This window comes from Emydura macquarii, unplaced genomic scaffold (assembly GCF_026122565.2).
Source record: "Emydura macquarii macquarii isolate MOO-44397 ecotype Brisbane River unplaced genomic scaffold, CSIRO-AGI_Emac_v2 contig_3692, whole genome shotgun sequence".
Taxonomy (NCBI): Eukaryota; Metazoa; Chordata; order Testudines; family Chelidae; genus Emydura; species Emydura macquarii.
In genome coordinates, this window is record NW_027133829.1 from 2,829,337 (window position 1) to 2,854,000 (window position 24,664).

At 41.1% G+C, this 24,664-nt stretch overlaps 1 protein-coding gene across 15 annotated transcripts in view; it reads right to left on the reverse strand.

The window, feature by feature from the left end:
- The window catches only part of TCF7L2 (transcription factor 7 like 2), a 195,037-nt gene that overhangs the window by 9,654 nt on the left and 160,719 nt on the right, over positions 1-24,664 (reverse strand). For 5 of the 15 annotated variants that reach the window (XM_067537151.1, XM_067537152.1, XM_067537145.1 and 2 more), the window contains exons 5-11: positions 19,731-19,863; positions 17,097-17,199; positions 14,403-14,489; positions 7,940-8,065; positions 6,728-6,887; positions 5,862-5,969; positions 124-172 (exon numbers count right to left, since the gene is read on the reverse strand). In XM_067537151.1, the coding sequence (XP_067393252.1) occupies positions 124-172; positions 5,862-5,969; positions 6,728-6,887; positions 7,940-8,065; positions 14,403-14,489; positions 17,097-17,199; positions 19,731-19,863 (766 nt within the window). Of the gene's footprint in view, positions 1-123; positions 173-5,849; positions 5,970-6,727; positions 6,888-7,939; positions 8,081-14,402; positions 14,490-17,096; positions 17,200-19,730; positions 19,864-24,664 lie in introns of all 15 variants that reach the window. The other 10 variants (XM_067537146.1, XM_067537147.1, XM_067537141.1 and 7 more) reach the window with 3 other exon arrangements.

A 24,664-nucleotide genomic window follows, 5' to 3' on the forward strand; every position in this document is an offset into this window, starting at 1 on the left:
AGGGCTCAGTTACCGACGAGGCCAGGAGAAGCCCCTTACTACCTCCCTCCCCAAAACCTAGGAACAGATGGTTGGATACTCCACTGTTCCGCTAAGCAAGGTATATTGACTTATTTTACTTACCATTGGTCTCTCCTGGCTGCTTATCCCTTTTCCTCTTCTTCTTCTTCCCCTGCATGCAACATACACAAATAAAAAGTATTTGTAAGAACCCTTCTTGTTAAGGTGAGGCAGAGCGAGAGGAGGGAGGACTGTCCTGAAAGCTCACCCAACAGGGCAATGAACCACTGCATGGCAGACCTGAGCGTAGGAGCGCACCTGTGACTCTTACTCATCTCAGGGAAGCTAGGGAAGTGACAGAGCCGTGTGTCCAGGACATGGCTCTGCCTGCTTACCTTGTCCTTAGCCCTTTATTCTAATCGCAAGGGTGAAGGCAGTGTCCACAAAGCGTGGGAATGAGGGCTAAAAAGGGGCAACTCGTTAGGTCAGCACGAGTTTAAAATAAAAAATTGACACCTCGCTTCCCTCTGCCAGCCATCCCCAATGCCTGGAATGGGCCAAAAGCTTTCGAGTCGTTTTCTCAAGGTGGCACAATGCTCCTTGGCACTTCTCCATATTGAGGCCAATGAAGAGAGGGCGAGCTCAGACTCGAGCACCTGAGGCCTCCTTTATTACCAAAAGTGACTATTAAAATAGACCAAAAATTCAGGCTGACAAGGAAAAGCTAACATGCAGGAGTGCCGGTGTAGGAATTTAGAGAAAACCCAGCAACTATAGTCGAGGGGAAAATAAAATCAAACATATGCTGTATCTAAGACTCTCTACAGATTATGCCCTGTGGAAAAAGGAACAGTAGGGTTTTACTAACCACAGGTCCTTTCCCAAACAATACTTTCCAATAAGTAACTTGCATATCCTGTCAGAATCCAAAAGGATGAGGTGGGTTGGTTTTTTTTGCTCTTCTTATACTCACCTCAAACAGCATGGGACAGGCCATGACAACAAGGCTAATCTGAATCTTGTGGAAACCTAATACTATTTCAACAAGAAGAGGGTTGTAAGGGCTGAGTCTGGTCCAGAAAAGATAAAGGGATCTTCTTCTCTAGTAAGTAACCTTCCCTTCCCTAACGTCTCCCTCAGCACAGCGTGATACAGCTTGCACAACAATACAAAGACTTTGAAGGCTCTCAAGGCTGAAGCAAGGGGAATAGGATCCTTTCATTTTCGTGGGTCTCTGGATTCCCAAGCAATGACTTCTGGGCCAGCAGAGTTGTATAGAAGCAGCATGATGATCTCTGCCTTCGAAGAAGTGGGAGTAAGAGGAATTGGTGAAAAGGCACAAGGGAATCACTGAGGCCAGAAGTCTCTTGTGGCCAGGAGGTAACAAACGTTATGTTCTCAAAGTAGGAACCTTGTGGTGCTCCTGGAGGCCTGGCTACATCTGAGGGGGAGGACAGAAAGTTCTCCTAAACATGGGACGTCTTCTCTTCAGTAACTCTGTCTGGCTCCCATGTAATTTTGGGCTTCAGCTCAGCATGCCCTCTAAGATGTTTATGCTGTACTTGTAAGAAGTGAAAAATGTGAATGTTCTTTTGAAGCTGGAGTTTAAAAATCCTGTAGGGCTCCTGGCAAAGGGCCTCCAAACTTGTCTTTCCTTGCTTGTTCAGGTAGTAAACTGCCACCCTGCTGTCTTGAATGTGACAAGTACAGTCTTGTTCAGGAGAACCTTTTGCTGATAGAAGGAAGGCTGTGTGTGCAGGCAGTTTTAATGGATAGGCCTGTAATTCTGCGGCCAAGTTACTGCTATTGGGGAATTATCTCAGTCACCTCTCAGGGGATTTTCAGAGGGGGATTGCTATCTCTGGCTATACTTTGGTCTAGTTTATATAAAACAACTGTTGCCGTGGCCATCTCTTTAACAGGGGACTGCTGGTGCCATTCCAGTCATTACACTAAAGACTTTGGGAACAGAGAGGCGACAACTTGCTAAGTAGTCCAGAAACAATACGTCGCACAAGAAACCAGGGGTCAAACTCTGCTTTCATTTACACTGATGTAAATTCAGAGAAACTCCACTCAGAGGAGTTGCTCCAGATTTACAAGGATGTAACTGAAATCAGAGTAGTGACCCAGGCCCATACATCTGTGATTCTTATCTCAAGAGGCACTTTGATAGTTAACCGAGTGAAAGGGCCTCCAGAACACATTTGTTTAATTTTTGCAGTATGTTTGAGAGAGAAACAAGGGTTTCATCCAATCTGAGAAATCACAGCACTCTCAGACAAGAGTCAGCAGGGATACAGACATGAGTCTGATTCAGCCCCTCCTTTGCTGGTAAACACAATAAAGAGAGGGAGTAGATTCTGAGCCACCTGACCTCGGGCCAATTGTGCCACGCCTTCAAGCCAGGTGCTATAATTAAAAATGGCTGAGGGGTATGTTTTTGCCAAGGATATTTTGGTCCCTTTTTAACACAAGCTTGTGAAACTCTGTTCCACCCAAACAAACACTGGAGAAAGATGTCCACAGAGTCCCTTCACAGTCTCTTAAGGGAAGAGGGAAAATCATCGAATTTCAAAGTTCTGCACAATGAGAAGATATTTGATTATACAATTAAATCACAAAGACAGCAGCTCTTAAGTTGCCTCACAGTCAAGGCATTTCTTTTCTTTGCCTCATTACTCTGCTCAAATGTAGATGGCAAGGTCCAAGGATTTTCCCATCCCTACAGTATGTAAGGACTCTGGCTATAAGAGATCTAGATCTGGATAGAAAACACTTGCTAACTATTTTGGCAGATTCTCTTTCTCTCTCCAGAATTAAATCCATCTGCCTATTGGACCTTCTTATACTGATTCTCCTGTTATTAGCAAAGTAACATTGCTGGACCCATTCATTATCCAAAGGAGTAGCACAGGATTTCACTTTCAAATGTCCTATAAATTTGCACAACTTCCAACAAGAGTTCTGTGATAAATTTGATCCCATTTGTTGGAAGTTTACCCATAAGAGCCTCATTTACCAAGTTATTCTAGATTATCACCCCTAGCCCGTATGGGTCAAAATCCTCTTACAAATAGGCTTTGCCTGATAAGGATCTGCAGAAACTTCCCCCGCATCCTGTCCGAGTGCAGGAGAAAGGAAGGAATCCTGCTAACATTGAATCCCACATACCTGAGGTAAAGCATCTCCATACATAGTACTGAGGCCGGGGTTCAGTGAGGTGCAGTTTCTTATATCAATATCAGGAAGACTGAATGTATCTTCTGACACTGATGAGATACTGACAAGGCATTCACTAAATACTCCTGCACTGAAGAGGAGGCTGAAATCTGCAGTTACTAGAACGTGCAGCTTGCATCTTTGAAGAGATGGGCTATGTGTACCTAAGCCTCAGTGCTTGATGTGAAATTGCTGACGATGGGGTACAATTTAACAAGCTTTGGCACCCCCATCATGCCTCTCTTCTAGATCTCTGGAAGGCCTGTTGTCCAAAGAAAGCCTGAGGGAGGAGGAAAACCTCCAAGAACTCTGAATGGAGTGAAGGAGGGGGAGGAGGGGGCCCTGTAGATGATGTGCCTGTGTGATGCAAGGCTATTGAGCTCTCCTACTGAAGCAAGGTTCCCCTGAAGGTCAGGGGGGAAACAGCATCAAGCCGCTGGGAAAGCATCAGCTTTCTCATCCTGTCCTTTTTAGCTTGAGAAGAAAGGGTTTCTCAGTGCTCACATGCTGAGGACAAATGTAAAGGTCCTAAACATTTAAGACACTGTACATGCCCATCTGTCAGCGACAGTCACTAAAGCAGAATGAACATTCCTTGAAACCTCTTTTATGCATACGGCAGGTCCTAGCACTACTCCCTATTGAACTCCCAAGAGGAAATCAGACTGCATAGTACCAAGAACTACTCAGCCCTGTGGTCTGATGGTCTCAGTCCAGTCCATACCAAATGGCAAAAGAGAAGGTGTGTTTGGTGGAGGACCCCTGGATCCTAAGAAAACGCCTCTAATATGCCTCCCCTCTAAAGAGGATGCACAGGTATTGTTTTATGCCCAGGGAGCATAGAAGGATAAGGAAGAAAGGAGAGGAAGCGCTTGGATATTTTCAAAAATCAAAGTAACTATATTATTTTGGAAGAAGACTTTAAAGCTTCTTCCAAGCCACATGACTGTGACAGCTATAAATCTGTTCAGAATTCTGGAGGTGACAAGGCAGGTGAGATTATACCTTTTATTGGACCAACTTCTGTTGGTGAGAGAGACAAGCTTTCGAGCCACATAGATCTGAAGAACTCTGTGTAGCTCGAAAATTTCTCACTCACTGGTATATGGAGTACTGTGTCCAGTTTTGGGCCCCCCACTACAGAAAAGATGTGGACAAATTGAAGCGAGTCCAGCGGAGGGCAACAAAAATGGTTAGGGGGCTTGGGAACATGACTTATGAGGAGCGGCTGAGGGAACTAGGCTTGTTTGGTCTGCAGAAGAGAAGAATGAGGGGGGGATTTGATAGCAATCTTCAACTACCTGAAAGGGGGGTCCAAAAACGATGGAGCTAGGCTGTTCTCAGTGGTGGCAAATGACAGAACAAGGAGCAATGGTCTCAAGTTGCAGTGGGGGAGGTCTAGGTTGGATATTAGAAAAAGCTTTTTCACTAGGAAGGTGGTGAAGCACTGGAATGGGTTACCTAGGGAAGTGGTGGAATTTCCATCCTTAGAGGTTTTTAAGACCCAGCTTGACAAAGCTCTGGCTGGGATGATTTAGTTGGGGTTGGTCTTGCTTTGGGCAGGGGATTGATCTAGACGACCTCCTCAAGTCTCTCCCAACCCTAATCTTCTATGATTCTATTATTTACATGCAAGGATTTGTAAACCTGTTAATACTTCCTACATATAGAAATAGTTGGGGGAGAAGGGGTATTATTATATCACTGTGTTAGGAAGTTTTAAAACTTCTACCATGCTGCATGATATCAGCTATTAATCTGTTAAGAATTTATGGACTCAGTTCTGAAAACACTTACCACCAGATATAGTGCTTACTTCTCATGGAGGAGAGCACTACACTCAATAGTAAGAGTGTTTCCAGGACTGGGCATTAAGTTTGGAACGAGACAGCTAAAATCAGTAGCTTATGCTGCGAACAGACTTTCTGATGTGGTAAAAAAACACAAAATCAACCTGAATACACCCCACAAGTTGGTTGCAAATTGCAGTCTCAAGGTATTTTTGTAAAAAGACCAAACAATAGAAGCATATTAAAACATGGCCACAGTAAAGCATAACATACTTGAAATATACAACAGTAGAGCGTGGAATAATTTATGTTAGCCCCACTTGAGAGCAAGACTTTCAAACACGTCACACTTTAGACTTTGCCAGTCCTTCTCTGAAGCTAGGATAAGTCATTCTTCCACTTTCTACTATACTCTCACACAGGTAAGCACAAGACACTAATGATTCATTTTTGGTGGGGAAGAAAGGGAGAATTGTGGGGAGAATTTTTCTTTTTTTTTTTTTAAATAAAAAAAGGCCTAATAGCATCTTCCAGAGGTTGGCATCCTGAAAGTAGACACCCTGCAAGATTTATTCACAGAGCTCTACTGACATGCCTCAATTCCAACCCTTTATATCCTTTGCTATCCCAGTCAGGGAGCCTCTTCCAAGTGGAGGGCTGTCAATCGTACCCAATTGTTTTGGTAATGCGGGGTGAAGCGTCCGCTGTTGTTTCTGGATTGTCCCGTTACACCCTTTCAAAGTAGTGCTTGTGTGCAGTGTGTGGGCGTATTTCAACAGGTTAAAGAAAAACAATACATTTCTACAAACTCTACTACTGAAAAAAATATCCACCTACATAGCCACCTACATAGTTATCCCGTGCGGACCAGCCTGGGTAAAGCTGCATATGGAGCTGTCGTTCCTTTCTTGCTAGCTCATAGTATTTAGCTTGTTCTTCTCTGGATAATGCGTGCCACTGAGGTAGGGGAAGAAAAAAGAGAATCAAAAGCACAACTTTTTAAAACACAGCACATCAGTCACAGTGTGTATGTATTGCATTTTCATAAAAACACCAGATAAAAATAGATCATCTGGCACGCAGCCAGTTAATATTTTATTTATGACTCTGATTTATCCAGGTTTGCTCAGCTGAGACTGAATTCATCATTTATATTCATTCAGTCCTTTAGTTTTTCTGAAGATGGGCCAAAATCACAATCATTTGTTAATGGGACCAAGATCTGAACCACCTGTGGTTTTGGAAAAGCATCCTCTCCCCCTTATTCCCATACTCATTAACAGTCCCTTTTCTCCCCTAGTCTGTGAGGATGTGAGAACTCATATTTACATTCTTCACGGGCTTTTTTTTTTTGTGCCCCAAAACCACAGTGAGCCATTTCTAGGGCCAAAATAACATGAAATCTGGGATTCAACTCCTTAAACCATGGAAATAGCATACAAAGAATAGATCTCATTATTATTTCAGTCCCACAAGTGGCGCCACACAGCAAAATATGCTCATGAAAACAAAACACAAATACAAACAGGAAGATATTTTGGTTTATTTTGATTTCTGGAAATAGAAGTTTCAGCCCTATACATTATCAAAATAATCTAGCAAAACATACCCAGAATAAGGACAACACACTCCCTCTATCTTTGCAATAGGTATCTTTTTCCTGAAGACTGTCTCCATATGATTTTCTCTCTTATTTGGTTAGATTAGTTACCTACCCTTCGACCAAGGATTTGATTGATGGCTGCACTCTCTTTCAATGTGCATTCTGCTACGACTTTTGCTCTCATTTCCTTCATATACAACATAAATGCATTAAGAGGTTTCTTTATGTGTGGCTTCTTTTTCTCCTCTTCTTTTTTGGAGTCCTGATGTTTTCTAAATGATGAAGACAGAACAGACTCATAGTGAGAACTCTTGCACATGCATCATATTCATTCCCGCAGCCCCCATACATAAACCCTCTCTAATACAACTCTGCAGTAACACTACCTTCATATATACTTGAAACTTTTGCAGTTGGCCACTGAAAACTAAAGGTTTCACGGTTCTTTACAGTCAGCTGGTTGCTACACGTAAAAACCATTTCCACAGTCTTAAAAGAAACCCATTCTCTGTATAAGAAACCTAGCCAGATATATATTTTTACCCCTTTAGAAAACAGAAGTAAGGATAATAGGCCCAGATCCTCTAATGTATTTAAGTGTCTAACACCGAAATCAATGGGAGTTAGGAGACTCAATACCTTTGAGGATCTGGGCCACAGCGCCTAGCAAAATGGGACCATGGTCCATGACTGGGTTTCCGAGGCACTAATACAATGCAAACAATAACAACACACACACCTCCTCCTCCAAATGTCGGCTATATAATTAAATGGGGAAAAATACTCAGCCCACAGTAGGAACTACCAGGCATGTTCTGAGTACAGGGCAAGAAAACTAAGATTCTCCTAAATTCCAATCCCAGAGCTAACACCAGTTCCCTCTGTGGCTTTCGGCAAGTCACTTATGCCTATTTTTTTTCCAAAAGTTGCTTCTAATTTTGGGTATCCTCATCTCTGGGTGCTCAATTGGAGGCGCTTTTGTGTCTCAAGCTGGGCATTCAAAATAGAGGCAGACAAAATTATTGGACACCTTAGAAAGCATGGGACTCAGTTTTCCCCAGCTGTGCAGTATTAATAGCTACTCACCTACCTCCCAGGAATGTAACAAGGAATTAAGTATTATTATTATTTTGATGCACAAAGCCAATAAAATTATGGTAAATTGCGTTTAAAATGAAAACAAGTGAATCTATTCACATATTCTACAATAAAAACACAGCAAAGGAAACCTCAAATTTAAAAAAAACAACCCAAAACTGTAGGTGAACCTCCCCCCCTTGCATTTAGATTGTTCTAAAAATAAAATTCTGAATGTAAAACTTACGAGCTGTGGAGTGAGCCAACATCGCTCTGGGAAGATTCCTGTTTGACTGTTGGTGTGACTATGGCCGGATGAGGGATTCCAGTCGTATGTAAACTATGATGTGGCGGGACCATGTGTGGAGGAAACCTAGAGGAGAGAAAGCTGTGTAAATCGTCAGAATAAAAATGAATGAATGGGGAGGGGTGTGTACATACATAAAAAAAAAGCACATAACAATCACATGACAGTTAGACAAAGCATATGAAAGCAGCAGCATTAATTAGTGATAAATTAAACATAATGATTCTTCTAATGTCATTAAAGCCAATCTTCCCCTTCATTATCATTACCGACATGAGACATTATGATTTTTAATGTCTCTAACAAAAGGCAAGTTCAACTGATGAACTTGGATGGAAAAGTGGAATTTCAGCTACCTGCAGGGAAAGCAGCAGTCCATTACTTTATTGTAAAATTACCAGTGGCAACTAGTGAACCCATTTTTACAGTTCTAATCAGATTGAGAATTAAGGATGACATCTTTTGTTGCATATTGACAGCGAAATAAAATATTAATGCTGCCACAATTTATATGCATTTTTGACAATCTTTGTACATGCCTCATTAGCCACATTTTGTAGATGGAGCAAAATAATAAATTTATTTGTGTTTGGTTAACATTTGTGATATAATGCTTCACCAGAGGGTGAGTGGGAAGATCAGGGACTAAAGTGAATTTTGAATCATTAGGTTTATATAAAAAGGCTTATGCCCATGTAAAAACCAAAAACTAAAACAAAACAACACTTCAGATTGTTTTTAAATGACAAAAATGTAGAGAAACTACATCTATTCTAATTCACATAGTCAAATACATAGACATGGGCCTTGATCCTACAGTTGGATCCATAGGGAAATGTGATCCACTTATCTAACTGTAGGGTCAGGGTGATAAAATATACACACTAAAACTATTTTAGACATATTCACAGATAACATCTATTAAAAACAGCAACAAATAAACAGGCTTTCAAAAGAGTAACAGGAGTTATTATTATTCAATGTCTAAAACAGTTTCACAATAATAAGAAAAAGCGTGAGCACAGCTGAACAACTTCCTCTCACGCAACCTCACTGAAGTCAGTGGGATTTCACAGAATGTAATCTGGCCTAGACCTTTGGCCCGAGGGGGATTTTCCACTCTACAAAAACTCCAACCCTAAAATGGGCTGGAAAACAAAGGTGTGTGTTTTCTAAACAATGTTTACTCTTTGTTAATCCTTATCCTAGGTTCCGAGAGAATCTTGGCCCAGTGGAAGTTCCATTCGTATGTGGTGTGTGTACAGCTGTACTCTTTAGTTATATTATATATGCTAAGAATAGGATTTTTCTTCTACTGTGTGCATACAATGACTTTTCTGCTGAATATCTAGGTTGTCTTTGCAGTGCTCTGCACAAGTCATTACTATATTAAGTATGAACCTGTGCAAAGATCAGAGTTGTGACAACAGGATTTCATGATCTTTTTAGTCAATTTTTTACCCTATATTAATAAGTTCCATAAGAATATGCTGTCTAAATACTTGGCATTGTATTTATGCAAGGACATGGAGCACCCTTTGGTAATTAACCAGGGGTAGGAAGAATGATCTGACTGACAGTGGAGGAGAATTCAAAGGTGGTCAAAGCTATGGAGAGGGAATTCAGGCCTTAGGCAGGAAGTGGTGGAGAGAAGGAAGATGGTTTGGGCTTGATGGTTGGGGAAGTAGAGGGCAGGGAATAGACAGTATGGCTTATTCTTGACTTTTACTGTTGGTACTAAAAAGCCCCCATTGGCATGAGTCTCCATGGAGGCTGTTAAACTCTCAGATCAGAAGGTCTCTCTCTCCCTTTCTGCCTTTGAAAAGCGAGTTGGATGGGAGCAAGGGTACAGAACATTTGAGCAGCGAAAAGAACTTCCTCTCTGCACAGGTTAGCTTAGTAGACAGCACAGTGGTCTGGGAGTCCAGAGACCGTGGTTCTCTTTCCATTTCTACCACTGACCTGCTGTATGACCACAGGCAAGTCACTTCACTTCTCTGTGCCATTCTTTCCCCTCCTATCTCTTGTCTGTGTGGTCTACTTAGATTGAAAGCTCTTAAGGGGAAAAGACTATCTGACACTGTGTGTCTATACAGTGTCTGGCACAGTAGAGTCCTAATCTTGGTTTGGCCCTCTAGGCTCTTACGTGACACAAATAATGAAAAAAACAACAACAGTGGGAACTCACCATGAAGGGATTTCAGGGGATGAGGAGAAAACACAGGGTAAAATCCAGACCCCATTGAAGTCAATAGGAGTTTTGACATTGAGTTCAATGGGGTCAGAATTTCACCCCCAATTTCCTCCCCAGTCAAAGCAACCCCACTGAAAACTCTGAATAAGCAGATTCCATGTATAAATTCTATATCTTTTTTTAAAAAATGTAACTCTAACTCTCCAAAAAAAAAACAAAAAAAACCCCAAAAACCAACAGACACACCTTGTCAGACAAAATGAGGATTCCACTGGCATCAAGAATCTGGTTTTAAAATAACCGCTCAATCAATAAACAGACACTCACACATGCAAATGACACACACCACATACACATTATATCTGGTCAGAAAATCTCAGTTGAAACAAAATTTCAACAAAAAGAAAAATATCAGTTTAATTTTTTTTTTTTTGCAGAATATTTAATAAAAGGAGCTGGTGAAAAAATGAAAACAAAATCTACATAAAAAGTAGCCATATTTTAATTTGTGCAGAAATTTCAAAGTTTTCTCAATTTCCAAACCAGCTCTTTTAACTGTACGCGTGTGTGTGTACACACACATTAATTATACATACGTATGTATGTATTGGGACAAATCCTGGCCCCACTGAAGTCACCCATCATACTTTATACTTAAAAGACGTGGCAACCTCTATCAACAGGCAATTATCACTGAATAGTCGCTTGCTGATAGGTAAACTTTAATAGTGGCATCTGTCCAAGGGAGGTTTTGTGTTTGCCAGGAACTTCTATTTATTGTTTAACAGTGAGAATGGCTTCCTTCTGACATAATAAACTGCAGATACAAAGTGTAGCTACATTTGGGAGAGGAAATTAAACTGAAGCTTGGTATTGCAAGTTTTTAGTTATGTTTTTGGCTTTCAAAATATGATTCAAGGGCCTAATTCAAACCCATAAGGTGAACGGAACCCTCCCATTGACCTTCAATGGGCTTTGGGTCAGATCCCAAGCCAGTTACAGTCACATGGAAGTAAGAGCTGAGGAGTGCTAACTATGGAGTTGGCTAAATTCCAGCTTCGATAATTACATTCTGCAAAACTAAATTGCCCCACAAATTTCAATTACAAAAGGTATTCTTCACTGCCACCGCATAACTGCTGTGCAGTGTTATAGTGCGCTGTTCAATTATTGCCAGGTTTCACCTCAGAGGTGGCTGCTTTTCAGTGGGGTGGGTGTATTGTTTATCCATCGGTTTGCTAGGTTGGTTACATTTTATATTAAGAGTACATTTATAGATAGTTTATAAAGGAGTAATAAAAGATCAATAGATAATCATGCTGCAATTATGAATAGTGTTTCTGGTGTCTGATTCGTGTTATAAGAACATTATTAGAAGGTTATAAACAACCCGTGGACACTAACAATTGACTAAATAACTATTAATAATTTATTAACCCTTCATACACTATTTATAATTGTGCCCTTAATTATTAAGTATGATTATTAAGAAGGTAAAGCCCCATGGGAATGTTCTGGGCAGAAAAGCACTATAAACATGCAAGGTCAATATCATAATGCAGATAATTATGGATTCACTTTTTTAAACTGTTTTGGAAGAATGTGGACAAGGGCGTTGGGAGGGGTGTGTGTGTGTGTGTGCATGTCAGAGAGAGAGTGTGAGTGAGAAACTGGAATATACCATTGTCTTTACATCTGGAGAGAGGGTACATAGTAAATTTCAGAGCCACTTCCACTACACATTCAGAACTCCTCTCCAGCTTTGTGCCTATATTCTGCAGGGTTTTCATAACAGAGCACAGTCATAACCTGCCATTCCTTCTGAAAAGCTTTGGCACACCTGGGTGGGTTCATGAAGGAGTCGCAGCCTTCTCTCTGAACTACCTAGCTTCTCTGAGGGTAAAAATCAGCCTCTTTCACATTGCTCACCTACGGAGGTGCGAGGTGTGTTTAATATGCATACATACAGATGATATGATGTGTGAGAAAACATGTGCATAACCACATATTTTAAGGTCCATAGGGATTGCCCATATTTGGTAAAATACAAGAGACGTTTCTGGGCTGGAACAAAGAATAAATGTTTCTAAACATATATCTCAATATCTATCTATGTGTATGTGCACGTATGTATATAAATACATATAAAGGCAAGGCTGTGTGCACATGCACACATATACAAACCCCCCCCACACACACACAAACACACCTTTGCCTGAGAAGTTCCTTTCTTCAGACAAGATTCCATGAATTGCAATAAACATCCTAAAAATTCTAAGCAGCTCATTATATACCCCTGTCTGCTTTTATGGCTCCAAGCCAGAATATAATGATGAGCCTTAACTTGTTAAGGACAACTAATTTTTTGTTCCTGGCTGTCTCAGGGGCTCCTCTCTTACTCACTCTCACTTTACTTCACTGTTGACATGTTTCTGTTAACTGGATGTCATCTGCCTGCCTTGATTTTATGCACAAGCAGTGGGATGCATTTTCCTGTGCAACAATTCTGCTTTGAGTTGCATTAGATTTGTCATTATTCTCTCATTTTCCCCTTGCACTTGTAACATTTCATCTATTCCTGCCTTATTTTTTGAGCCACAGTGCACCCACATTATGGTTTATACATGATCTTGCTCCCTTTGAAGCCGGCAGATTTCAGAGCCAGCCCTCGTCAGGAGAAGTGCCTGCTACCAATTTAGCAGGCTGAGGGCCCCGAGCTCCAACATCTCAATCTAAAGGGGGTCACAGGGTGGCACAAGTGAGTGTCAGCAAGTGCTGTTTAATTGCCAATCTAGGCTTCTCCATGGTGTTTAAAGTATAATGACCCATCACTTAATTCTGAGAAGTCCTGGCCCTGCTGCTGAATGGAATGAATATCAAAGGGTGTGCTAGAACAGGGCAAGGATCCTACATTTCCTATAACTGCCATAAGTATAATAGACCTGTACTTCTGTAATCCCATTACCACAATAATGTATTTAATTTGCTGTATACTCTTTTTAACTAGCTACCTTTCATAAGGCCTATCTTGGGAATACAGCACCCTCCCCGCCCCCCCCAAAACAAAGAAATAAACTAGCCTCACTAATAATAATTAAACTAAACCAAGCTCTACTTTGCCTCACCCCATACCTTCAAATCTTTTGTACATATTTTAACGACTAAATGGGAATTGTCATTTAATTTGCAGCCTTTCCCCTGGATCTGCCTGCACTGGGCCCTTTTATACAAATTTAGATTTTCAGACTTCTCTTTTTATTTTCTGTATCAACAAGTGCACGTTCGATCATCCATTTTATTTTATTTCTTTAACACATACAGAGCGTTTCCCCACTCACTCTCCAGCTACTGCTACAGGTTTCTGTTACTCAAGGAGTTTCCATTCTCTGCTCAAATCTTCCTCTATACTCTAACCTTCACATATTAACTGCAGAGATGTAGGGAAGGGGGAGGGAGGGAAAAGAGAACCTTGCTATGTAATGCATGCTAATTTAATTATGTGCCATCATCAAAATGGATTAGCTGTTTCAGCCCATCAGGAAAGTCTAAACCTCCACCGATTTAATTAACCAGACTGAAAATCAGATGAACAGAAAATAAAACTATCATTAGAAGCAATTAGTGATTACTTAAACATAGTGCTGCCAACCAGTTTGTAAATAAAACTAGCAGCCCCTGGAAAATTAGCTGGAATTAATTGGAGGTAGGGAGGGGAGAAATGTATACTTCTAAAGCTTTAGAGGGTCAGGGAGGTACTTTCATGTTGACTACCAGTGTTTTGAGCTTTGGAAAGGGGAAAAAAGCACAATAACCTTCCTTCCAACTCAGCCTGAATAACAATAATACACCCGCAGCCTCCCCCTTTCTTACACAGAGCACTGCTCTGGATGATAGCCACTGAGAAAGCAAAACCTGTCACGACTTCTCCTTGCTTTTTTGACGTCATGGTCTACTATTTTTTTTCCAATTTAGTTGGCTTTTGAAAAAAACAAACAGCCCCCATCCCACCCCAAACCTTGAAGTTCAATGGCTGTATTGTGACTCCCCTGTCTCATCAGATGGGACAATTCAGGTTTTGCAAACTGAAAAGGGCTGCTTAACTAAATGCTTTCAGAAATGCATTTTCTAGATGAAACACACTTCTCTACAGAGGATGTTAAGAGGAGTTACATTTGCCCTTGATTCAGGACCTCAGTACTTTGAACTCACCTTGACATGGAAGCATTGACAGTCAGAGCTGTTGGGTAGGGATGCCGGAATCCCCCTGTTGTGATTGGGTAAACTGGTTGACCTTGCCTGGAAAGAAGAAGGGGGGAAAAAAATAGTGAGAGAAAGAAAAAAGGATTTAAAAAAAAACTTCTCTCTGCACAGTAAGCTTTATTCTCATTTGATCAGAACAAAAATCTTGGGGATTGTACGGCAAGGATCAAAGGAAAGAAACACAGAACAATTTGAATGCCATAAATCTGATAGGAATGGCTAATTAAATTTTATAACCTCTGCTTATGTCAACAGAGACCCTCTCCCCAAGCTGAAACTAGGTGTTTTGTTGTAATAATTAAAGGCGAAGTCTCGCTTGCTTTAATGGAGCCATCACACTAATTGAGGGCTACACATCCAAAGGAAAACAATAATGAATGTAAATTTATACCAAAATAAAGTACAGTGAATCAAAGGACTTCAGTTGCGCTTTGGGCCTCTTTCGGTATTTAGATCTCGGTGAGAAAACATTAAATTAACAGAGCTTAATTTGTAGCCTTTTGTCAGATTAACAAGTGTTGACAAGAGTTACCGGGGGAGAGTCCCCAAGAAGTATTGTGGGTAACCAATAGACAATCACACCTCATTACAATAATTAAAAAATACAGCAACATGCAAAACAGCATCCTCATGAAAGACACACAACTTTTTCTGACTGAGATTTGTCAATGCTCGGTAGTTCTTTTTATCTGTCCTTCAAATATATAATCAGCTGCGCGAGTAGGATACCTTTTTTTTGTTTTGTTTTTTAGGACAATCCACTAAAGCTAACCAGGTCACTTTAGGACAGGTGGGTCCAGTAGCAGATTGTGAAACAAAAAAGTTAAAATAAAAGCCTTTGTCTATCTTTGTTGGATGACTGTATTATTGTTTAAACTAAAAAAACGATTTCATTTTTTAACGAGATTATTGGTATCAACCCACAACAAAGGTCCCACGAAAGGAATGTAAAAATGGTGAGCAGATAAATAAAAACAGCAGGGTAAATTGATGGTTAGGGTTGTAAGCCTCTTTCCTGATATGCAGGTGGGAAACTGGCCACCAAATTCTGTGGCAATTTGCACCTGCATATGGCAGACATGATCTAATACCCAAAGATGACACATATGTCCATAAATGCCAAGACACAATAAGGCTCCACTGAAAAGAAAAAAAGGGACACCCAGCCCTGGCTAAGATATGAGAGCACTTTTACCCATTGCTCTCTCACTTTAACATTACAGATTTCTGTCACAAGCTGAGTGTATTTATTTTAAATGTCAGGAGAGTCATCTTCTCTATTGTGTAAACTGCTTCCATTAAAATAAACAGCTAATCCACAAGATTTAGGTGACGCCTGAGAACCAGGCTGGGTGGACCAGCCACTGCAAGCAAAAAAGGCCAGTGCATACAATTGTGGGGCCTGCATCCTAGAGATATGTTGGTTCTCTGAGAAAGCGAGAAATCACCCCAAACATACAGGGACTCGGTTTAGATAGAACAACACGCCGGGTTTCTGTTTCAGCTAGTGCTGTGCATTAATGGTGAAATTCACCTCTTTGCACAGGGGACAGCACAAGGCTGAACTTCAACTCCTCCTCAACAGTGTGAAGACCTCTGTAAGGGCCAGGACAGCCCTTTGAGGAGGGGCAGTGTGTGAAGCAACCTCTCAGGTGGGCTTCTGAGGAGGCATCACTGCACCAGGTCATGTGAGGGTCTCCCTGACTCCACACATGCATATTCAGTGACCAATGCCTCCCCATAGCTGGAATAGAGGCCATGGAAAGACTGCACTCCATCCCTAATTCCTGCCCACAGGTCTGGGTGTGCATATGAATTTCATCGTCTCCACCCCCTACACAGTTCCTTATATATATATATATCTCATTTCCTCATCCCGTTCCTCATCCTACGTGGCTAGCGCAAATACATGTTTAGTGCAAATAACCTAGAGCATAATGCAGTATTCATGCCCGTGGGCAATTTAGCCTAAGCTTCCCAATATCAACCAGGCACCAATGACCCATAGTATTCCATCTGAGGGACTCTCACTCCCCACATGTTCTACATGTGCAAAGCAATGCGTTAAAAAAATAAGCAAATGGACGTTTTCTGAACTAATTTACTTTTCTTGTCCCTAATAAGAATTCACTCCCCAAATGCTACCTTTTCAACCAGGGTTTCATCCCCTTTTCCCAGCCAATTTAAACCCTGCCCATCCCCATATGGGAAACGGGCTCACAGAGTGGAAGATCAATGCAGTTGTAATTACAGAGTTACATTTATGATGGCACTATTTAAAAAACTCGACCCCATTGAAACCATCCTCAACCATCACAAAAATAATCTCAGGAGACTGTGAAGAATTAGGCATCCAGGAAAAGCGTATTTATAAAGTGCTCCAACAAAGGGGCTATGGATTGCCTCACAGGCCATTGGTTGGTTAAAGACAACATGAGTGCCCATGTTTGTTTAATACCACATGACTTGGTATCAGAGCCCCAGGTTTATTTAATCTTTATTGAGCAGTTATCAATTCACCCACCTCATAAAGTGGCAGCTGGCAAATACGCTTATCTCAATACATATTCACACTTTTTTTTAACATTACAAATTATGCATGCCAAAAAATCAAAATGGAAATAAAGAAATGGAACTCCTTACTGTGGTACTAACCATCCCAGTGGATGGGGGATTTGCCCTACAGTGCCCGGTGATAATGGATAATAAGGAGATATATCCGGAGGATGCGGAGGCCTTGGAATTCCTAGGGAAGAGGAAAGTGAAGTGGCATAAACATTGGGTCAGGAACAGAAATCAAAGGAGGTAGAAAAATAATAAACATTTCTATGCCATTGTTATGCTAATGACTTCAGTTCCTAGTTCCAACAGTTGCCTTAACCTGCACTTGCCGGAATGAGCCACTTTGTATTGTAAGTAAATGAGAGTCATCAAAAGACAGGGGACGTTTGATCCTTCCCCTCTGCCACCAATCAAAGACCATCATTAATTATTTGTGTTGCAGTAGTTCCTCTGGTTCCATCATGGACCCGAACCTCACTGTGCTAGGTGCTGTACAAATAGAACAAAAAGATGGTCCCCATCCCAGTCATGTAGGATTTTCCTCTGAGAGGCCTGAAAGGATGGAGCCCCCAGCCACATTATCCACAGACTTTCCCACTCCAAGTAAACCTCCAAAGTAAACCATTTTAGCTGTAATGTCATTCTATTTCCAAATGGTTCCCACTTTTGGGGGGCACATGCAGCATTTGTTTTTGTATCTCCACTCTACCCTAGACTCTTGAAGGTGAGATGACAGAGTCCTGATAGTGTTTGGTAAAAAGAAGGGGCATGGGGATATTTTAGTCCTGTTGCTGTGCAGATTCAGAGAGCTAAAGGAATTCGGCTCCAAATAAAAGGTCTGATCTTGCAACCCTTACCTTTGGGGTCAATGGTACTTACTCAAGCAATGGCTATAGGACTGGACCTTTCAAACAGGATGGCAGAAGCAGAATTAAAACAGAGAGCACTGGATGGAAGGGGCACTGTATTCATGGCTGAAAACTGTTTTTGTTTTTTTTTTTAAATCACTCAGGAAGCTTTTAATCTCTAAATTAAAGCTCCCTGTGTGACATTTTCATGCAGACACTGCTTTTTCTCCATTACAAAAACCGAACAGATTAACTGAGCTTTAACCATACAGTGAGCTATTTGCACACTTGAAAGAATGTTCACAGAAGAAAAGTAAACAGTCTACGGACGTTAATCATACGTTTTATGATAACCATTTAAAAGCTATTCCCTGTACTACCATTATTTAAATGAGTGGTTGACTATGCCATTCACTTGCAATGCCAACGGAAGGCTAGATGGCTTCTTTTAAGCCATGCAAAGTTAGCATTAAGTACAATTAAAAGGAGGCCCCAGCCGTGGTGTGTGAAGTCAACAACAGCTAACAGTATACCCGTTCATTCACGGGCTGGGGTTTAGATAATTTATCTGCATATAATAGTCACAGCACAGAGCAATTCTTTCGACAAACTCCGACATGTATTCTCTGTCTCAAATTTACTTTCTAATTAACTAGCAGGGATTTGGATTAACAAAAACAAAATACTGCCACTAAGAACTCTGTAGAGCCTGAAGAAAGAAGACTGACACTATGGGTATTGCATGCTACACTGTGATAAAATACCCGCGGCTGCCCAGCGTCAGCTGACTTGGGCTCACGAAGCTCATGCTCCAGGACTATAAAATTGCAGTGTAAACATTTGGGCTCAGGTTGGAGTCCAGGCTCTGGGAACTTCCACCCTTGCGGAGTCTCCGAGTCCAGGATCCAGCCTGACCCCGAATGTCTACACTGCAGTTTTATAGCCCCACACCCCAATTCCCTAGAGTCTGAGTCAGCTGACCTGGGCCAGCCACGGGTGCTTTACTCGAATGCAGACATGCCCTATTTGACTTCTCCAGGGCCTCATGTTAAACAGAGTCAGAATAACAGTTTGCCGGAAGTTGGGAATGGGCAACAGGGGATGGCTCACTTGACGATTCCCTGTTCTGTTCATTCCCGTTGAAGCACCTGGCACTGGCCACTGTCGGAAGACAGAATAGTGGGGCAGATGGGCCATTGGTGTGACCCAGTATGGCTGGTCTTATGTTCTTAACATGTAAATTCTTTTCTGTTAATAACAATACATCTAGGCAAGGTTTGACTTTGCTATGTATTCAAGAAGATTGCCCTTCAGGGTGAACTGAGACTTGGGTAGACTTTCATTTGGGAAAGAGGTTGCAAGTGTGTGGATGGAACAAAGCAGCGAGGGAGGACGGAAATTCAACATTGTAAGAGAAAAATGGCTAAACCCCTGACACAGAAACAATGGGTTTTGGGGAGTGAGAGAGATTCGTTTTGAAACTGGCTGCAACCTACCACCTTTAAAATTCCAGCTGCAATTCTGTAAGTGCAGATCACAGGGTGAACATGTTTAACTCCTTGGGTTGCTCCTGCAGATCAGGTAGAGATCTAAATGTGTATTATTTGCTCCGCCTCTGCTGCACAGAAATACAAGCGCAAATGACCGCAGGCCCGGTCTGAAGCTTCCTCGCTTCTTTATGAAAACTTAGCCCAACAGGTTTATATCCAAAATTTAACTGATTTAGGAGAGTGATTTAAAAGCAAATTGGATTCTCTCTCAGTTTATTTCACAACCATTTGCCACTGCAGCTTGGGAAATTGGCCCCTCAAAACGAACAACAGAGAAGACATCCTCCAACCCTCTCACAACAAGACTCCCCACCTACCTGTTTTTGGATCTACGTCGGCTGGTAAGTGTGGAGGAGGGTTTCCTGGTGTGAAGTGCTCATTGCTGTACGTGATAAGCGGCGTAAGAGGGTGTACATGGTGCGGGTGTTGCACAACTGGCACTTTGTTAGACTGTCAAAAGAAAAAGGGGATGTGGGAGAACACCTGGTGTTATCAATGCTGCACCGTCATTTTCTAAAGCCTTGGGTATTATTTAAACAAATATATATTGCCCATGAGTTGTAACGCGATTCTTGTGTTTTCCCTGCAGTGTTTCTGCTGCAATTTTCTCTCTCCTCCCCTCCTGTTATAAACCTGCCAGTTCACAAGTAAGTGGGTAAGAATCTTTTTGTATTCTCTGTGACCTGTTGTGCTCCCTTATGGGGCAGCACATTTTTTTCTTATGACTCCTCACGCTTCCCCTTGTGATGCATGTAAACTCTTTGGTGAGATGCTGACAGAGTCCCCCCAGTTTAATTAGCAAGAGACCCAAATGCTTAGTGACCCGAAGGTCTTTGCCTTCCCTCTCTGCCACCAGTCTACATTTTACAATTCTTTATAAAGAGGCTGCATAAAAAATCCTTGTAATTTTGGAATATCCCCTTCATCTGGCAGGACTAAACTGCCAGATAATCACCTGCATATTTTATGCACATTTTAGGAGACTTGATTAATTATCAATTCAACAGATAGTACTAATAAGTTAACTGGATACTGATGAATTGTGCTACTAAAACATGCAGATTTTCCAAAAATGTAAATACAGATATTGAAATGAAAACTCACTTGGCCAAAAAACACCAAAAACCAAAAAGTCATGCAGATATCATGAGATTTTTCTTGTTACTGTTTTATAACTGACAAAATTATTCTTTCTTCCTTTCTCTTTCTGAAGAAAGAAAGACAGACAGAAAGACAAGAAAGAGAGGGCTGAACTGTAACTTACCCTTACGAGATCACAAAGAAAAAAATTAAGCTGAAACAAGTGAACTGCTGGACCATTTACTGCAAGTAATCCAATTGCAAAAAACCCTATTCCCCACAGAGGATTTTCACTAAAATCCTACAACAGGGACATTTAACCAGATTAGGTACCAGCAAAGATAAAGAGACTAGTATTAGATGATGAATGGATTAGAGTCAAGTTTCATTTTAGAATGTGTCTTCATTTCCTTTTATTACTTTAAGTAAGGAACAACTTGCATTAACATCAAGTAAAAGGAATCACATTAAAAGAAAGAAGTGATACTCCAGCAGCGCCCGCTAGCGGCACTACAGTTCAGGGTCTGTCAGCGTTTTCATTCTAATCCCCATTCCTGAAGGGCACTAGAATTCAGAGGGGGGAAACTTGCCAGTATAAGTTTTCAAGCAGATATTTTTCCCCCAGTGTTGTATTATTACTTGAGCTCAGTCTGAACATCTTGTGTCTCTCTTAAAAGCACGTTTCTTTATATTTCCAGCTTTTGTGAAAGGGTGATAATTTCTACAGCAGGAGAAAAAGAGCATACTGAATTTTGAAAAAAAACCACACACACACACACACACACACACACACACGCACAAAACGTAGGCTCAGCTCAGGTTAATGTCTGACCTATCTTCTATGGGGGCAGATTCAAATAATTGTTTTGTGAGCTATTTTTCCATAACTTTTGCTTTGTTTTTATTTATTTTTTAATTTCTTCACAGTGTCTCATGCCAAATAGTAGCTGTGTGGCATAGTTCATGGCTAGCATGTGAAATTCTATGCTGCCAATTATAGCGTATTGTGCTCACAGGATCACAGCCCATACAGACTACAATGCTTGACTATAACAGTTACTCTGCATTTACACTAGGGTATCCGAGGGCTGAATTTGATCCCTTATGTGAAAAAAAGTCAAGTGAAATAGGTTCTTAAGAGTGAACTATCCTAGAAAGTTTGGCAATACTGAAAACTTTGGCAAGGATATCAGATAACAAGTTATAGCAGGCATTGTTCAAAGAGACAGACATTGTCCAAGCTACTGGACTTCTCCATGCAGCATCACATGACATTCCGTGCAAAGCAACAGTCTGAAACTGTGGATCACAAAGAACCATAAATGTCCGACAAGAGGGAGTCGCTGGCCAAGAGATTTTGTGAATCTTTATTGTTGGGTAACGCTCAGAATGGCTGATAAGAACGAAACAGAGCAGCAACCAGGAGGGCACTGTGCTAGACCTCAGGCTGGAAAAGCATTCAGCCAGATCCGAGTACACTAACAAAGTAAGGTATGGCTTTTACGGAAGGTTTATTTTTGATAGAAACCATTAAACAACCCAAGCTGATTAATTAAAAAAAAAAAAAAAAAAACCAAGGAAACAACTCTGGAGGGCCAGACAAACTGACAAAAATAAGCACGGTTAGAATAACATTGGCTTTGCATACTTATCAGCTCCTGTGGTGGCCTGGCTCGGGCAGCATATGTAAACTGTGTGAAACCACCACCCTCTGCTCTGATGTTCCAACATCCCCAGCAATACCATTGCAAAATGGCGTGAGTCAAGGATGAAGAGACAAATTATCATTTACTTAACACCTCGCCAACAAAGAAACAGGAGTCGGTGCTCGGCCCTGCAAATCTTTCCTCAGGTGAATAGATTTCATTCACGCAGCTGGGTCCCCCTGAAGTCAAAGGGACCGCTCAGGCGAGTACGGGTTTATAGGTATCTGGACCTTTAGCTTTTTCCCAGCCTTGTGCTCATGCTGGGGGAGTGTGTGTGAGGCAGCAGAAGATTTGGGGAGGTTGGGGGAAATTATAGTTGCATCAATCCATCTTTAAAAAAAAAAAAGGCAAAAAACCCAATTACTGTCTGCAAGTTGCACTGGAACTGGATCACTACGCTACAGCCAACCTAGATTTCTCTGCATTTGTATTATATTTAATAATCTGTATTTAGCAAATCAAGAAAGAAGGGGGAGGGGTCTTACCTCAGTGTGAAGATAGCCAATCATTTACAAGAGGAAGGGGTGAACGGTTTAGAAGAACTGCCAATTATGCATAAACCCACTAAACAAGCTTGTCTTTAAAAGCAGCATTGCTGAACTATATTAAATAAGCTCCCACGAAAAACAGCGAAGACAGGATTATGTCATGGGCAATGGAAGGCTTAATTCTGAACTTGCTTCTCACTTCGAAATCAACAGGAGCTTTCCCTGAGTAACAAGTGCAGTCCCTAACAGTCTCCAATGGCTATAACCAGGTATATAATAAAAGTTACAGACAGTAAAGACCTATTCGATCATTTTAGCCCATCCTCTCTTTTCAATGCATAATTGCTCTCTGTAATATATTTTTAGTACTTTGCCCATGGGAGCTTTAAGATATAAGATTAAAGTCATTCTGAGACAATTCTCTGGAAACAGTTAACTTCAAACATCCCATTCATGAAATGCCATATGTGAAAAGTGGAGCTGTACCAGTATATATATGGATTAGCAACAATGTATGTAATAGTAAGAGCAGAAGCAGACCACAAAATATACACATCTACAGCACACCAAAGAACCTGCTGGAAAAGCCCCCCTTTTCCTTCCAAAGCAATTAGTGCTTTGGATTGAAGGAGAGGGTGGAAGAGGACAAAACAAAAAACCAACAACAACAAAAGTTTGTTTTTCTTGATTGGCTATGCCTGATGCAAGAAAGATGAAATTGGACCCACAAGGAATCCACAATTATGTCTCTACACAGGAATCTGATATGGTTTTCGCAATGCATAAGCAAAGATGACTCAAACCATAACCGAAACTTCAGAATTAAAAAGCAAAGTGAATTGTGGACTGAAATGAACTGGGGAGACATGGAGGGTGCAGAGATGTTAAAATGTGTCTGAATTAAATTCCGATAGGTGCCCCCCCTCAAAGAATCCAAATAACTTAGATGAAACTTGCTGGCAATTGCGCATGAAATCACTGTGTATTAGTTTTTACTGCGAGGTAACGACACTGAAATGAACGAGCTGTATGTGTGCAACTGTCTGCTATGAAGGTAACATCTCTCCAATTAATATTTTCAATCTACTGAAGAAGCTAATGTAAACTGTATAATGATTAATAGCGCCTACATCACTAACTGCACCCAGCCCACTAATACTTGCCTGCCTGAGTGCTAATGTAATAATCACACTTTGTTCATTTTATTGACTATGCAAAAACAAAAACTTATAATAGGAAGTTTCTGTTACTGTAATTCCTGTATATCAGGGCACAGTTTGACGCTGGTGATATAACTCTGTATACGTACAAAGTAATGTAAACAAGAACCTAGAGAAAAATGTAGCACAGAAAGTAGGAAATCTATTGTGCATGGTTAATATGGCATCTGTAAAAACGGACACACAAAAAATACAAAAACACAGAAAATTCCTTAAGGCACTAAGGAACTTGGATTGAAACCGTTACATTGTTTGGTACAGAAGCCTTTCTTGGCCTAACTACCAAACCAGTCACCCTAACCTTGAATCTCCCTTGTTCTGTTAGTCAATGTCTATAATTATGTATTGAATAGCTAATGATGGACGGCAAAAGGGGCTTTCTGCAGAAGCAAAGCTTAAACCTTTCCATTCTACATACACAGCCCCTGTGACTACAGTCTGCGTAAAGACCCCTTTGGCTGAGCCCTGACCTTCCAAGCGTTCTTGAAGCATCAAGTTCTGCTAGCCTGCAGGAGATGTTCTGCCACCATCCTAGATGCTCCCTCCCTACCCACCTCCCCCATACTGCTCATAATTTGGAACGTGGCAAGTGAAAGATTGATTAGGCATTTGTATCCAAGACCTCCCACCCTTCCTCCACTCTGGGTAACCTAAGAGGAATGAAAGTTTGCCATTCGCCTCTAAACCTATTAATCAACAAATAGTGAAAACAAATGGAGCTATAGCTCCGCCTGTCTTTTTTGCTATGTCCTCCTCT